Source organism: Pelophylax lessonae, assembly GCF_965119305.1.
Source record: "Pelophylax lessonae genome assembly, chromosome: 11".
NCBI lineage: Eukaryota > Metazoa > Chordata > Amphibia > Anura > Ranidae > Pelophylax > Pelophylax lessonae.
The window spans coordinates 79,183,776-79,200,730 of record NC_138778.1 but is presented as its reverse complement, the minus strand read 5'-3'; the positions used below and the strand labels follow the sequence as shown (position 1 = coordinate 79,200,730).

The 16,955-nt window shown below is 47.4% G+C and overlaps 1 protein-coding gene across 1 annotated transcript in view; it reads right to left on the bottom strand.

The window, feature by feature from the left end:
• NAGLU (N-acetyl-alpha-glucosaminidase) overlaps positions 1 to 16,955 on the bottom strand; it is a 369,580-nt gene that overhangs the window by 172,188 nt on the left and 180,437 nt on the right. Inside the window, exons 3-4 of the mRNA XM_082271761.1 lie at positions 16,089 to 16,235; positions 14,929 to 15,014 (exon numbers count right to left, since the gene is read on the bottom strand). Of these exons, the coding sequence (XP_082127887.1) occupies positions 14,929 to 15,014; positions 16,089 to 16,235 (233 nt within the window). The remainder of the gene's footprint in view (positions 1 to 14,928; positions 15,015 to 16,088; positions 16,236 to 16,955) is intronic.

Below are 16,955 nucleotides of genomic sequence, written 5' to 3'. Positions count from 1 at the left end.
CAACCAGTGTATGGGATGCTACTGGGGGAAGACTCTGATGTAAGAGGAAACTTTAATGTAAAGGGGAACTCTAAAGGGGGCCCTGCATCTGTCTTCATTTCAGGCTGCAAAACAACAAAATGTGATTCTTTTCTATAACCACTGCAGGTGACAAAAAAGATGGGTTATATTAACCCGCTCTAACTATATCAAAAAATAATATTATTTTACCTTGAAATCTCCCCTAAACACATTGTTAATTCCATATTGTATGTGTTGTAACATAAATACTGAAATTTGCACTTAAAATGTAATTTTTGTAAGTTTTGAAAATGGCAGTAAACACGTGGCTGTGCCAGTAAATTTTGGGTGTTGTGTTAGTAAATTTTAATCTGGTAGGTTGGGAACACTGCATATGATATAAATTTTGAACTTACAGCGGGAGAGGTTTGTCTTTAACCACTTTACATCTGCCTGCAGTAATATTACTGCGGCAGAGTGGCTCGTTATCGTACGACGACGTAGTACTCCCCCTTTCTCGGCGGCGCGCGCGCCGCCGGAGGCTCGCTCCCGCTGTATTCAGTCACAGCGGGAGTCGGGCCAGGGGAGGAGCAGCGGCGATCGCCGCTGCTCTTCCCCGATTGCCGGGGATCTAGTGTGGAGATCCGCCTGCTTGTGTAAACACAAGCGGGCGGATCTCCTAAGTGACAGGCAGGGTCAGATTGCAGGGTTCAGCATAGCTGAACCCTGGATCTGTCCTTGTGTCACATAGTCACCTCCCCCCACACACGTCAGTAAGCACCAGGCATACATTAACCCCTCTCTCTCCAATAAAATTAACCCCTTCCCTCCCAGTGTCATTTTTACAGTAACAGTGCATATATATAGCACTGATTACTGCAGTAATGTCACTGGTACCCCCAAAAGTGTCAAAAATGTCAGTCAAGGGTCCGATCTGTCCGCTGCAATGTCGCAGTCTCGCAAAAAAAAAAATGGATTTTTGTAAGAACTTACCGTAAAATCCTTTTCTCTTAAGCTCATTGACAGACGTAGTCTTCTTGATTCTCAAGAGCTGGGTTATGTTGTCTCCGCAGGAGTAGGACTAGGCAGAATGACAAAACGTTCTGGCTCCACCCTAGGGGGCAGTCCCTGAGGGTATATCCTCCCTCTCTCTGCTACAGGGAATCAGTTCTGTTTAAAGCAGTACAGAGAAATTAACCCAACCCAACTCAATGATAGAGGGGCGGGTACTACGTCTGTCAATGAGCTTAAGAGAAAAGGATTTTACGGTAAGTTCTTACAAAAATCCATTTTTCTCTATCGCTCATTGACAGACGTAGTCTTCTTGATTCTCAAGAGCTGGGACATCCAGAAGCAGTGCCACAAATGAGGGGTGGGATTGACAAAATCAAATCCAATCTAGTAGGCCCAACCGGTGCCAAACTAGAAGTTTTAAAGGCTCATTATAAACAAAGAATGAGACTAAAAGAAAAAATTTTCCAACGGAAAAAAACCCTTGAGGTAGACCACTGGTCTCCTCAAATTGCGGCCTGCAAAACCTTGCGGCCAAATGAGGCATCAGACGATGCCATTACATCAACTTTATAATGTTTAGAGAAGGTATGCACCGACGACCAGGTAGCCGCCTTGCACACCTGGACCACTGACGCCTGATGGCGAAAGGCCCATGACGCACTAAGTGCCCGAGTGGAGTGCGCCTTAACAGGCAACGGGGGCTCCCGACCCTTAATAGAATAAGCCTGTACTACCGTCTGTCTGATCCATTTGGAAATGGTCGCGGCAGATGCAGGCAACCCCTTTTTGGGTCCATCTGGGATCACAAAAAGTGAATCCGTCTTGCGAAACGAGTCTGTCGTTTTCAAGTATACCCTGATCGCCCGGACCACATCCAAGGAGTGCAAAGCAAATTCCCGAGGATGACTGGGCTTAGGACACAGGGAAGGTAATACAATTTCTTCATTCAGATGAAATTCTGAAACTACTTTTGGTAGGAAGGATGGATTCGGACGAAGAACCACCTTATCTCTATGAACCACCAGATATGGTGAACGACAAGATAATGCGGCCAGTTCTGACACCCTGCGTGCAGAAGTAATAGCCACCAAGAAGGCCACCTTCTGGGACAACGTGGGTAGAGGAATCTCCCTAATATCTTCAAAGGGAGGTTTCTGAAGAACCGACAACACTAAATTAAGATCCCAGGGGGGTAACGGCGCGTGCACTGGCGGAGCCAGATGTCGCACCCCCTGGATGAAATTCCGCACCAAGGAATGAGTAGCCAAAGGCTTCTGAAAGAAGATGGCTAATGCTGAGACCTGACCCTTGATAGTACTCAAGGCCAGTTTCTGCTCAACCCCTTGTTGCAGAAAAGCCAATATTCGACTAATCGAATAAGACCGAGGACGGAACCCCAAAGGTTCACACCATGCAATGTAGGACTTCCATGTGCGATGATAAATCTTTCTGGAAGTCGCTTTCCTTGCTTCAACTAGAGTAGGAATAACTGAAGCTGACAAACCTTTGTCCTTCAGCACCTGGGTCTCAATAGCCAGGCCGTTAAAGCCAGCGATCGTAAAGCAGGATGGAAGATCGGTCCCTGAGACAGTAGATCCTCCCTGAGAGGAAGTCTCCATGGGACGTCCGCCACCAGTCTGACCATGTCGGCGTACCAAGCTCGACGAGGCCAGTCCGGAGCTACCAGGATTACTGGGATTCCTTCCTCCTCTACCCTGCGAAGAAGTCTTGGCAGTAACGCGAGAGGAGGGAAGGCATATATTAGCTGGTATTGCCCCCACGGGGCGATCAGTGCGTCTGCGGTTTCTGCTAGAGGATCGCGGGAGCGAGCCACGAATCTCTGAACTTTCCTGTTGAATCGTGATGCCAACAGATCCACATCCGGTGTGCCCCACCGTAGGCACAACTGGTGGAAAACGTCTGGATGGAGGGACCATTCCCCCTGATCCAGGGTCTGACGGCTGAGATAATCTGCCTGCCAATTCTCCACCCCCGGAATGAACACCGCAGAGATTGCTGGAACAAATCGTTCCGCCCAGCGAAGAATGCAAGCCACTTCTTTGGCCGCTCGGACACTCTTGGTGCCCCCCTGATGATTGACATAAGCCACGGCCGTGGCATTGTCCGACTGGATCCGAACCGGGCTGCCCTGGAGCTGCTCGGTCCAGTGAATCAGACAAAGTCTGATCGCTCTCAGTTCCAATACATTTATCGGTAATCTGGATTCTTCCGGGGACCAAAGTCCCTGGACAGATAACTGACCAAGAATTCCTCCCCATCCGGATAGACTGGCATCCGTGGTCACCATCGTCCAATATATTGGCAGAAATGACTTTCCCTGGCTGAGCATTGGAGACCGAAGCCACCAAACCAGAGACTCTCTGGTCTGTTTGCTCAATCGTATCTGATTGTCCAGGGATTCCGGATTCCGATTCCATCTGAGAAGAATCTCTTGCTGAAGAATTCGGGTATGGGACTGGGCAAATGGGACTGCTTCGAATGAAGCCACCATCAACCCCAGAACCCTCATGCACGTCCGAAGGGAAGACCAGCTGTTGGACAGTAACAACTGGACTGCTGATTGAATCTTTCGAAGTTTCCCTACCGGAAGGAAAACTCTCGTCCTGACTGTGTCTAGAATTAGACCCAGATATTCGAGCCTCTGGGTGGGAACCAGAAATGACTTTTGCTGGTTCACCAGCCACCCGAATTCCTGTAAAGAAATCATAGTAATTTCTATGTTTTGTAGCAAGGTCTGAGGAGATTCTGCATGAAGCAGAAGATTGTCTAGGTAACCTAGAATCGATATACCTCTTTGGCGCAGAAGTGCCAACATAGGGGCCAACACCTTTGTGAAGACCCGCGGAGCCGTGGCGAGACCGAAAGGTAACGCCACAAACTGATAGTGGTTCTCCTCTACGGAAAAGCGTAGAAAACGCTGATGTCCTGCGAAAATGGGAATGTGAAGATAGGCGTCCTTGATGTCTATGGACGCTAGGACATCCCCTGGATGCAGGAAGGCTGCTACCGTGCGAATGGACTCCATTCTGAATCTTCTTATGTTGACGAAAGAATTGAGCGCTCTTAAGTCCAGAATTGGACGCACTTTGCCCTCTTTCCTGGGTATTGTAAACAGGTTTGAATAAAACCCTTGAAACCGTTCTGTCCAAGGAACGTGGACTACCACTCCTTGTTGTAGTAGATCTGTGACTGCTCTCCGCAGATCTTCTAGACGATCCGGAGATAGTCGGATATTGGAAGGGAAGAATCGCGCCGGTGGGAGAGATCGAAACTCGATCTTGTACCCTGACTTTATGACTTCGCAAACCCATTTGTCCGGGATTCTGGAAAGCCATGGATCCGGGAACCGGCGAAGACGTCCCCCCACCCCAGTTATGGGTGGGGGCGCACCTTCAGGCTTTGGATGGTTTATCTTCGGGTCTGGAGGGGGCGGGCTTTTGCTTGCCCGACCACCGACCCCTGACGCCTCCTGCAGGAGCTTTGGAGGACTTAGTTTTTTCACCCGCTGGACGAAAAAACCTCTTGTGAGCAGAAAAAGAAGGCCCTCGTCTTTGACGAGTTCCTTTACCTTTAAAATTTTGCGGTAAAAAGGTGCTTTTTCCACCGGTGAGATCCTTAATGATCTCATCTAAGTTGGCTCCAAATAGACGCTCTCCTGAAAAGGGGATATTAGCCAATGCTTTTTTGGAACCTTGGTCGGCTATCCAACCTTTTAGCCACAGTGTACGCCTGAGAACCACTGCCGAGACTGATGCTCGCGCCATTAATGGAGTGGCGTCTAACGCCGCATCACATACAAACTGTAACCCCTGTATCATTTGTTCCAACAAATCTGATACCGCCTGAGGGACTTCTTCTAAGTCCCGGCGTAACCACTTGGTCCATTCAGTTACAGCCTGCGAAACCAGACCAATAGCAATTATTGGCCTGAAAGCTGATCCAATCAAGGAAAACATGGTGCGAGACATAGCTTCTATCTTGCGATCCACTGGATCTTTAAAAGACGGAGCGTCTTCTAAAGGAATAACCGTGGCTTTATTCAATCTAGCAATAGGTGAATCCACCACAGGTGGTTCTGTCCATTTCTTAATAAGGGTTTCCTCAAACGGATAACGCCTGTCAATGCGTTTGGAAATATTAAAAGTGCGTTTTGGCAGACGCCATTCTTCATCGATTGGATTGCCAAAACATTTGGGCAATGGAAAAACCTTTGCCACTTTGATGCGCTTTTTAGTCCCAAAAGGGATCTCAGTTTCAGCTATTTCTGATGGAATACCCTGTAACCTTAAAGTCTCTTGAACAGATACAATGAGTGCGTTTACCAACGCTTCCTCTCGGGCTATGGCAGATGCCGAAACATCCTCCTCACTGTCTGAAGAGACAGGACCCGAGACACCAATACCAGATGAAGTACCTGCAACTGCAGAAATAGGCTCAGAGTCTGAATCCGAGGTTTCAGATAATAGGGGGTTAGGCGGGGGTCGCTTTCTTGCGCCCTGTCCCTGACAAGCCACTTCCACCCGGGACACAAAAGTTTCCATAATAGCTGACAAAGATTCAATTGTCAATGGGGTGCTGGAGGATCCCGCAGACCCCTCGAGGGGATCCGGAGGAGATACATGAGTGGCAGGGTCCATGTTAATACAGTACACTTTGCCAGCAATAAACAAAAAAACTTTTCTTTTTTTTTTTTGTGTGTCTCCCCCTAGCGCAATAGCGCCCCTCAGAGTACCTGCTTCTCGATCCCAGAGAGAGAGAGAGGGACCCCCAAGGCTCACCAACCGATGCAGTGCAGTTTCCAACAAACTGCAGCCAGCGTCTGTCTTACACAGACTGGAAGGAGCTGTTTGCTTTTTCCCGGGCAGAAGGCGTGGCTCCGCCCCCTGTGTACGCCTTCTGGCGTTCCCAGCCCTCCACGAGGAAGCTGGGCTCACAAAACATGGCCGCCCCCATAGAAGAGACATAAGACTCCAAAAACATGGCGGCCGGCGTGACCTGAGGACATATATGTATTCGGTCTACGGCAAAATGGCGGCGGACCGCTGATATCGTCTTCCCAGCACATCCACCTGCACTCTGCTGAGAGGTGACATATGGATCTACAGAGATACACTGCACAAAAGGTAGGATTATACCTCCTATGTCTGCTGTAATGTTACAGTCTGCTGGGTAGAGTGTTAGCTCTTGAACCAAGTCCACTTCCCACAAACACATGCTGTATTACAAGGGGGACTTGTAAGTGTCAGATATATACTGACCATATATGGAGGGGCCCATAATATATACTGCCTCATAAATGAGGAAAAAAAGGGAACGTTTTACTCACCATACCGAACCGACAGGCACCCTCTCTTCATAATACCCTCTCCACCGGGGTGGGGGTTTGTGGACGCCTCGACTCTCTGGTCCTGGCGTCCAAGCGAGCTTTAACTCGCAAAGTCAGTCCCTTTACTGGGACTCCGTCGCGGCCGACTCAGCGCACTGGTCTGCACGCGCCTTTTAGGCAGAAACCGGGGTGACCACTGGATCTCACATCCAGCCCGTCGCCCGGCCCCGCATAATTACTTGAATATGTCGCGGCCGACCAAGCGCAATGCCTGGTCTGCACGCGCTCGTAGGCCGGCTGGGGTGACCACAAGTGTCGCCCAGTCCGGCATTTTTGCTTGAAGATCTCACAGGAAAAAAACACTGGAGAAAACTACCTAAAAAATGTCTTTTTCTTAAAGAAAAAAAGTCTTGCCAGGACCAAAAGATCCCAGCAAGGAGCTTAGGTCCTTACTCCTGACTAGACAGAAAAAAACTGATTCCCTGTAGCAGAGAGAGGGAGGATATACCCTCAGGGACTGCCCCCTAGGGTGGAGCCAGAACGTTTTGTCATTCTGCCTAGTCCTACTCCTGCGGAGACAACATAACCCAGCTCTTGAGAATCAAGAAGACTACGTCTGTCAATGAGCGATAGAGAAAAAAAAACGCAGATCGCCGCCATTACGCGTTAAAAAAAAAACACCAAAAATGACAGAAATCTTTCCCTTTGTTAGTAAACGCAATAACTTTTGCGCAAACCAATCAAAATACGCTTATTGTGAATTTTTTTACCAAACATAGGTAGCAGAAAACAAATTGGCCAAAAATTTAAAAAATTTTAGATTTTTACATCTTTTTTGAGGGAATTTCATATAAAAAAATGTGAAAAATATTGTTGTTTTTTCAAAATTTAAGCTATTTTTTTTATTTATAGCGCAAAAAGTAAAAATCGCACAGGTGATCAAATACCACCAAAAGAAAGCTCTGTTTGTGGGAAAAAAAAGGACATAAATTTCGTTTGGGTATGGCGTCGCACGACCGCGCAATTGTCAGTTAAATTCACACAGCGCCGAATCGCAAAAAGTGCCCCAAACGTAAGACAGCAAAATCCTCTAGTGGTAAAGTGGTTAATTTATATTTTCTAAATACTGAATTGTATTGAGCAGATCTGTAAACTGCTGTGTCCTTTGCTTTTTAGTCACAGTACTGATTTTTAGAAGGATTTCTGGCATAAATGCCTTGTACGCATGTGAAGGGGTCAGAGACCGAGCCACTATTGAGTTTGCAAAACTCTTTGACTTGATATTTTGGTTTTGTTTTCTAGTATAGAAATCAAGTATACATCATTCCTTTATCTATTCGCTCTGGTTTCAACACCTCCTCCCCCCACTGTGACAGACACAGAGGAATGGTCTGACCACGCAATTGTATGTTTTTCTGAGTTGCATATAGTTTGCAAAAGAAATGTATCCACCAAGAAAAAATTTATTTTTGTAAGAACTTACCGTAAAATCCTTTTCTCTTAGCTCATTGACAGACGCAGACCTCTTTGATTAATATCAAATTGGGTTATACTGCCCTCTACAGGAGTAGGACACTAGGCAGAAGAAAACGTTCTGGCCACACCCTAGGGGCAGTCCCAGAGGGTATATCCTCTCACTTCCTGCTACAGGATGTCAGTTATGTCACAAAGCAGTGTCAGAGAATTTAACCCAACCCAACTCAAAAATAGAGGGGCGGGTACTGCGTCTGTCAATGAGCTAAGAGAAAAGGATTTATGGTAAGTTCTTACAAAAAACATTTTTCTCTGTCGCTCATTGACAGACGCAGTCCTCTTTGATTAATATCAAATTGGGACGTCCCAAAGCAGTGCCACAAATGAGGGGTGGGATAACAGAAAACAAAATCCAGAAGGCCCAACCGGAGCCAACCAGAAGCATCAAGGGACTCATCGAGCAAAAAGATGAGACCTAAGTGAAAAACCCAACAAACCCTCGAGGTAGACCAACAGTCTCCTCAAACAGCGGCCTGCAGGAACCTTGCGGCCAAAAGAGGCATCCGCCGATGCCAGCACATCAACCTTATACAATTTTGTAAAGGTATGAACCGACGACCAAGTAGTTGCCTTGAAAACCTGAACCACTGACGCCTGATGGCGGAAGGCCCAGGAAGCACTAAGCGCCCGAGTAGAGTGCGCCTTAACAGGGAACGGGGGATCCCGACCCTTAAATAGAATAAGCCTATACCACCGTCTGTCTGATCCATCTAGAGATGGTCGCGGCAGAAACAGGCAACCCCTTCTTAGGGCCATCCGTGATCACAAAAAGTGAATCCTTCTTACGAAATGAATCCGTAGTATTCAAGTATACCCTGATCGCCCGAACTACATCCAAGGAATGCAACGTGAATTCGAGGATGACTGGGCTTAGGACACAGGGAAGGCAATACAATGTCCTCATTCAAATGAAACTCTGAAACCACCTTAGGAAGGAAGGATGGATTCGGACGAAGAACAACCTTATCCCTATGAACCACCAGATATGGGGAACGACAGGATAATGCGGCCAGTTCTGCCACCCTGCGTGCAGAAGTGATAGCCACCAAGAAGGCCACCTTCTGGGATAAAGTAAGCAATCTCCCTGATATTTTCAAAGGGAGGTTTCTGAAGAACCGACAGTACTAAATTAAGATCCCAGGGCGGTAAGGGTGCGCGCACCGGTAGAGCCAGGTGTCGCACTCCCTGGATGAAACTCCGCATCAAGGAATGAGTAGCCAGAGGCTTCTGAAAGAAGATTGCTGATGCTGAAACCTGACCCTTGATAGTGCTCAAGGACAGTTTCTGCTCAACCCCCTTTTGCAAAAAAGCCAATATTCGGGCCACCGAGTACGAACGTGGAGGGAACCCAAGGGATTCACACCACGCGATATAAGACTTCCATGTGCGATGATAGGCTTTTCTGGAAGTCGCTTTCCTTGCTTTAATTAGAGTAGGAATCACTGAAGTTGACAACCCCTTGTCCTTCAGCACCTGGGTCTCAATAGCCAGGCCGTTAAAGCCAGCGATCGTAAAGCAGGATGGAAGATCGGTCCCTGCGACAGCAGATCCTCCCTGAGAGGAAGTCGCCAAGGAACGTCTGCGACCAGCCTGACCAGGTCGGTGTACCAGGCCCGACGAGGCCAGTCCGGAGCTACCAGGATAACTGGGATTCCCTCCACACCTATCCTGCGAAGAAGTTTCGGCAGCAACTTGAGAGGAGGGAAGGCATACAGTAGCTGATACTGCCCCCACGGGGCGATCAGCGCGTCTGCTGCGTCTGCTAGAGGATCACTGGAGCGAGCCACAAACCTCCGCACTTTCCTGTTGAGCCGAGATGCCAACAGATCCACATTCGGGGTGCCCCAACGAGGGCACAGTTGGTGGAATACCTCTGGATAAAGAGACCATTCCCCTTGATCCAGAATCTGACGGCTGAGATAATCTGCCTGCCAATTCTCCACCCCCGGAATGAATACCGCGGAGAGAGCTGGAACAATCCGTTCCGCCCAACGAAGAATGCTGGCCACTTCTATGGCCGCCAGGACACTCTTGGTGCCCCCTTGGTGATTGACGTAAGCCACTGCTGTGGCATTGTCCGACTGGATCCGCACCGGGCTGCCCCGGAGCTGCTCGGTCCAATGAATCAGACAAAGTCTGATCGCTCTCAGTTCCAATACAATTATCGGTAACCTGGACTCTTCCAGGGACCAAAGCCCCTGAGCAGATAATTTGCCGAGAATTCCTCCCCACCCGGATAGACTGGCATCCGTGGTGACAATCGTCCAGTATATTGGAAGAAATGACTTCCCCTGGCTGAGCATCGGAGACCGAAGCCACCAGACCAGAGACTCCCTGGTCCGCTCGCTCAGTCGGATCCGATTGTTCAGGGAATCTGGATTCCGGTTCCATTTGAGAAGAATCTCTTTTTGAAGGATTCGGGTATGGGACTGGGCAAATGGTACTGCCTCGAAGGAAGCCACCATCAGACCCAGGACCCTCATGCAAGTCCGAAGGGAAGGCCAGTTGTCGGATAGTAACAACTGAATAGTTGATTGAATCTTCTGGAGTTTCTCCGCAGGGAGAAACACTTTTGCCCTGGATGTGTCTAAAATTAGACCCAGATATTCCAGCCTCCTGGTGGGAACCAGAGATGACTTCTGCAGGTTCACCAGCCACCCGAACTCTTGCAAAGAGATCATGGTGATCTCCAAGTTTAGCAACAGAGTCTGCGGAGACTCCGCACGGAGCAGAAGATCGTCTAGGTAACCTAGAATCGATATGCCTCGCTGTCGCAACCGCGCCAAAACTGGGGCCAACACCTTTGTGACGACCCGGGGAGCCGAGGCGAGACCAAACTGATAATGGTTCTCTTCTATGGAAAAACGCAGGAAACGCTGATGTCCTGCGTAAATGGGAATGTGAAGATAGGCATCTTTGATGTCTATGGACGCCAGAAAATCCCTCTGATGCAGGGAGGCCGCTACTGTGCGAATGGACTCCATTTTGAATTTTTGTACCCTGACAAAAAGATTGAGTGCTCTTAAGTCCAGAATTGGACGCACCTTGCCCTCTTTTCTGGGTATTGTGAATAGGTTCGAATAGAACCCCTGAAAACGCTCTGTCCAAGGGACGTGGACCACCACTCCCTGTTGCATTAAATCAGTTACTGCCCCCCGCAAAGCTTCTAAGCGATCCGGGGATACTCGGATATTGGAGGATTCTGGAAAGCCATGGATCCGGAAACTGGTGAAGACGTCCCCCCACCCCAGCTATGGGTGGGGGCGCACCTTCAGGCTTTAGTAGTCTTATCTTCAGCTCTGGAAGAGCCGGACTTTTGTTTACCCGACCAGCGCCCCTTGAATCCTCCTGGAGGGGCTTTGGAGGGCTTTGCCTTATCGCCCGCCCCAGCGGAGCGAAAAAACTTTTTATGAGCGGAAAAGGAAGGCCCCCGTCTCTGACGAGGTCCTTTACCCTTAGTATTCTGTGGCAAAAAAGTGCTCTTGCCCCCAGTGAGATCCTTGATAATCTCATCCAAGGTGGCCCCAAAGAGGCGATTCCCCTGAAAGGGGAGATTAGCCAAAGCTTTTTTGGAACCTTGATCCGCCGACCAGCACTTTAACCACAGCACACGCCTGAGGACCACTGCTAAAATCGATGCCCGCCCCAACAATGGAGTGGCGTCCAGAGCGGCGTCACAGACAAACTGTAGCCCTTATATCATCTGCTCCAGCAGGTCTGATACTGCCGGGGGGATGCTTCTCCCCTCTAAGTCCCGGCGTAACAACTTGGTCCATTCTGTCAATGTTTGTGAAACCAAACCAATTGCAATCACTGGCCTAAAAGCTGACCCAATCAGGGAAAAGATGGAGCGAGACACGGCTTCCACCTTACGATCCACCGGATCCCTAAAGGACGGAGCGTCCTCCAATGGGATAACAGTAGCTTTATTTAATCTGGAAATCGGTAAATCCACCAATGGTGGTACTGTCCATTTTTTGAGGAGGGATTCCTCAAACGGATAACGCCTAATAATGCGTTTGGAAATACCAGGGGTTTGTTTTGGACGACCCCATTCCTCTTTAATTATATTACCAAAACATTTGGGCAAGGGAAACACCCTCGCCATTTTGGTAGGTTTATTAGTTCCAAAAGGAATTTCAGTATCAGCTACTTCTGCCGGTGTAACCTCACTTCTTGGGCTATGGCGGATGCCGAAACGTCCTCCTCACTGTCTGAGGAGACCGTACCCGAGACACAAGCCCCAGATGAAGGACCTGCAGCTGCAGTGACAGGCTCAGAATCTGTATCTGAAGTGTTAGATGAAATAGGGGTAGGCGGGGGTCGCTTCTTTGCGCCCCGTTCCTGACAGGCCACCTCCACCCGGGATACAAAAGACTCCAAAACCGCTGACAATGCATCAATTGTAAGTGGGGAACTGGAGGGTCCTGCGGCCACCTCGAGGGGATCAGGTGGGGATACATGTGTGGCAGGGTCCATGACTAGTCCAGGAACACTTGCCAGCAAACAACAATTTGTTTTTTTTTGTTTTTTATGTGTAATCCTCCAGCGCAATAGCGCCCCTCAGCGTACCTGCTTTGAACCCCTACAGAGAGAGAGAGAGAGACCCCAAGGGCTCACCACCTGATGCAGAGAAGCTTCTACCAAACTGCTCTCAGCGCTGTCCTATGCAGACCAGGAAGTCCTGTGAATAGTTTTCCCGGGTAAAGGAGGCGGCTCCGCCCCTTTACACGCCTTCTGGCGCTCCCACTGCTACTCCTCGAGTGAGCTGGCACATCAAACATGGCCGCCCCCATGCAGGAGACACCAGGCTACGCCAAAATGGTGGCCTGCGCGACCTGCGGACGGCCTGTGGAAAACAATGGCGGCTAAATCATGCGGCCTGTGGGCTTGCGGGATCCATGCGGCCTGCGGCAGGAAGGCGGCGGCCTGTGGGTCTCGTGTGGCTGCGGGAGGACGGCGGCGGCTGCGGGATCCGTGTGGCCTGCGGCAGGAAGGCGGCGGCCTGTGGATCTTATGCAGCCTGCGGGCGAATGGCGGCGGCCTGCAAACGGCCTGTGGAAGGATGGCGGCGGCCTGAATAGTGCGGCCTGCGAGAGGATAGCAGCGGCTTATGCCGTGCGACCTGCGGGAGGATGGCGGTAGTCCCTGTGCTGCATCACTATGCATTGGGTAGGTGCATTGTATTATATCACCCCTTTTACATGACTACTAGTAACGCCAGCCCCTGTCTCCATCCTTGACCCCAGTCATGGCCTCTTTCATCGCCAGTTCTTTATAGTGACTATTAGATAGTCAGCTCCCAAACCAAGCCTCCTGGAGTGACCAAATCACACTATCAAGAGGGAGATCTGTGAAACATGTCATAGGATAAAGGGGGAACCCTAGGCTCAAGAGGGTCCGACCATCCACAGAGGGGCCCGTATCCATCCCAAAAACCCGACAGGGGGGGAGGGGGAACATCTACTCACCATACCGGAACCGACGGGCACCCACTCCTAACAGAACCCCTCTCCACCGAAGTGGGGGGGCTGTCGACCAATGCAGACGCCAGGACTCAGTTTCCGACTGGTCGTAGGCGTCCTGGCGAGATGTTTAACTCGCAGGGCCAGTCCCCGTCCAGCGGGACTATGTCGCAGGCCGACCCAGCGCGGAGCTAGGGCCTGCACGCGCTTGTAAGCCGGCTGGGGTGACCACTGGATCTCAACATCCAGCCCGTCGCCCAGATCCGGCATAATTTGCTTGAAGATCTCACAGGAAACTCGAGAAAAAAGCTAACTAAAAAAGGATTTATCTAAAAAATCTTGCCAGGACCAAAGATCCCAGCAAGGAACTTAGGTCCTTACTCCTGACTAGACAGAAAAAAACTGACATCCTGTAGCAGGAAGTGAGAGGATATACCCTCTGGGACTGCCCCTAGGGTGTGGCCAGAACGTTTTCTTCTGCCTAGTGTCCTACTCCTGTAGATGGCAGTATAACCCAATTTGATATTAATCAAAGAGGACTGCGTCTGTCAATGAGCGACAGAGAAATACCTATTCTAGAGTAAGTCAGGTGTACATGTAAAAAAGAAAGTATAGTCTTATTCTGTTGCATATTAACACCTCCAAACATCATAAAGCCTGCCAAAAGTCACCCTGCATGAGCGAATTCTTGAGGAATCTAACATATCTAGATTGTGATCATGGATTGCATTAAAGTCACCACATATGACGACGTGACCTTGAAAGAGAGAATTCGTTTTTTTCAAACGGTAGTGGTTTCTTATTTGGTAGGAACATGTTAAGCAGAGTATAAGTAACGTTGTTAATCTCAGAAAACAAAATAATAATATAATTCCCCAATACTTTATACTTTTAATGGACAAGTTAATACTGTAGTCACCACCAGTCGTGAACGTGTACATGCTTCTTTTTATTGATAGAATTGGGAATTCTGTCTTTATTGTGAAGTACACGTTGCATTGTGAAGCAGAGACAATAAGGGTTCCTTTCACTTAAACTGGATCTTCACTGCATCTGAGTACCACAAACCAAAAACGCTATTTAATAAATTTTTATTATTCAAAGCAAACTTCCCCATCCATTCATGTCTTCATGCTTTATTTTGCTGAGAAATCGCTGTGAAAATCACCTCCCTATCACTTCTGGCTGTGGCCATCATGAGTAGGGCAAAATGATTTATGTAGCATTTACTTCCTGCCCCAGCTCAAGTATACATACAGGAAAGCATGCTTAGCTGAGAAAAACCCTTCCTCTTCTCCTCCCAACCTGAAGACTACTGGGACACATGACATAATATGCCTAGGCAGTAAACCAGGAAGTAACTGAAGCAATGTAAAAAACAAAAAAAGTTTAACACAAGTAAATATAATATACTTTCCTATCTATTTACTAATGCTAGCACCATGAGGATTACAAATAATCAATGTTGATTAGGAGAGTGAAGTTCCACTTTAACGTTAAACTCCTCCCTAGCAATTGATTAGAAATGTGTGGGAAAGATATACCAGGTATCAACATCTAATATCTTACCTGAGTAAACTTGAAGGAATATGTCCAGCAAATGCAGGCAACACTGTAATCATTCCAAGAGACCTCATTCTTTTGAGGATCTTAAACTGAAAATATAGAAAATAAAAAGAACTCATGCACAAGTCACCTTTTAATTAGTTTTACCTACACTAGCTATTCTCCGCCAGGGATCCATGGAACTCTAGGGTTCCTTCAAAAGGTTGCTAGAGGTTCCTTGAACTAACCCTCCCATTTGATGGTGCCTACATAGTTCCAGGTCCAACACTACTTGGTAGAACCAGTAGGAAGACATTCTAACCACCACTGTAAGGGGTGCATTCTTCCTACTGACTACTCCTTTGGAGTTAAAAGGTTGGGAAAGGCTGACCTACACCATCACAACATACATCTATGATCCTCACAGATGTCCCTTACTTTACTTGCATAGATTGTTTTTGTTGCAGATTCCTCCATGTCTATAGAGACTGATTATTGTGAACAGAACATGTGCCATTTACAAGTATATCCTCTGACCTTTAGCTTTTATCAGGAGCTCTGACTATCTTATCCTCTGACCTTTAGCTTTTATCAGGTCCCATTTGTCTGCTCTTATCTTCCATCTCCATACTGCTAGAAAAATAAAAAAAAAACAATAGGCCTCCATGCAGATTTAAGTCATAAGGTACTGGAATGCACCGCATACTAGCACATTATGACTGACTTACCTGTACACAGAGCCATCCAGTGCAGCGCTGACAAGGCTCTCCAGTGCTGCCATCTTCACCCAGTCATCCTTTTGGGTTCACAGGCTCTGGCTGTATGAATGGCTAGGCCACGATGACGTCACTCCTGCAGTTGTGCGTGGGGGCCCTAGGCTTCAGAGCGGCTCTCTGAAGGTCCAGCATGGATGTCACTGGCTGCATGTTGCGGGAATATCTCCTAAACATTGCAAGTTTAGGAGATATTTAATGTACCTACAGGTAAGCCTTATTATAGGCTTACCTAAACGTACAAGTTCAAAAGTGGAATTGAATTCCACTTTAACACTCACTAATTCCCCTTTTGTATTTTTCAAAACCCCACCTTCAATATATGCTGCTCAAATAATTAATGGTAATAGAATAGTCCTTCATAAGCTGGGGTAGGAGAAGTCATACTTCCCTAACATGTTAGGATCTTACCTGTAAGGAGTACTGTTTGTTCATCCAGTTAGAGGACAAAGGACCTCCCCAAGTGTGAATATTTCCCATTCGACCCCAAGCCAAGAATGCTGGGCCAGTGAAAAATTCATCAACTTCTTTCTGAGTCAATCCTAAAGACAAATATACCTGTAATAAAAAAGTTAGATGTTAACTCCACTTTCATGGAAAAAAAATAGCAAATAATAAATTCTATCTATCTATCTATCTATCTATCTATCTATCTATCTATCTATCTATCTATCTATCTATCTATCTATCTATCTATCTATCTATCTATCTATCTATCTATCTATCTATCTATCTATCTATCTATCTATCTATCTATCTATCTATCTATCTATCTATCTATCTATCTATCTATCTATCTATCTATCTATCTATCTATCTATCTATCTATCTATCTATCTATCTATCTATCTATCTATCTATCTATCTATCTATCTATCTATCTATCTATCTATCTATCTATCTATCTATCTATCTATCTATCTATCTATCTATCTATCTATCTATCTATCTATCTATCTATCTATCTATCTATCTAGTAAATTAAATTCCTGGGATATTGATCTGGTCAGTTAAGAAGCAGAGGGGGTTTTTAATCAGTTCCAGCAGTTTTAGTGTTAATAAAATTAACAGGTGCACTGGATGTGCAACAAAGAGATTACTTTCAAAACAGAGTGGTTTTAGAGGCAGAGGCCACTCACATTTTTTTTACCCTACTCATCTTTTCTAATTGCTTTTCACTAGTTTTGCATTTGGCTAGAGTCAGTGTCACTTATGGTAGCATGAGGTGATACCTGGACCCTATAGAGGTTGCACAGGCAGTCCAACTCCTCCAGAATG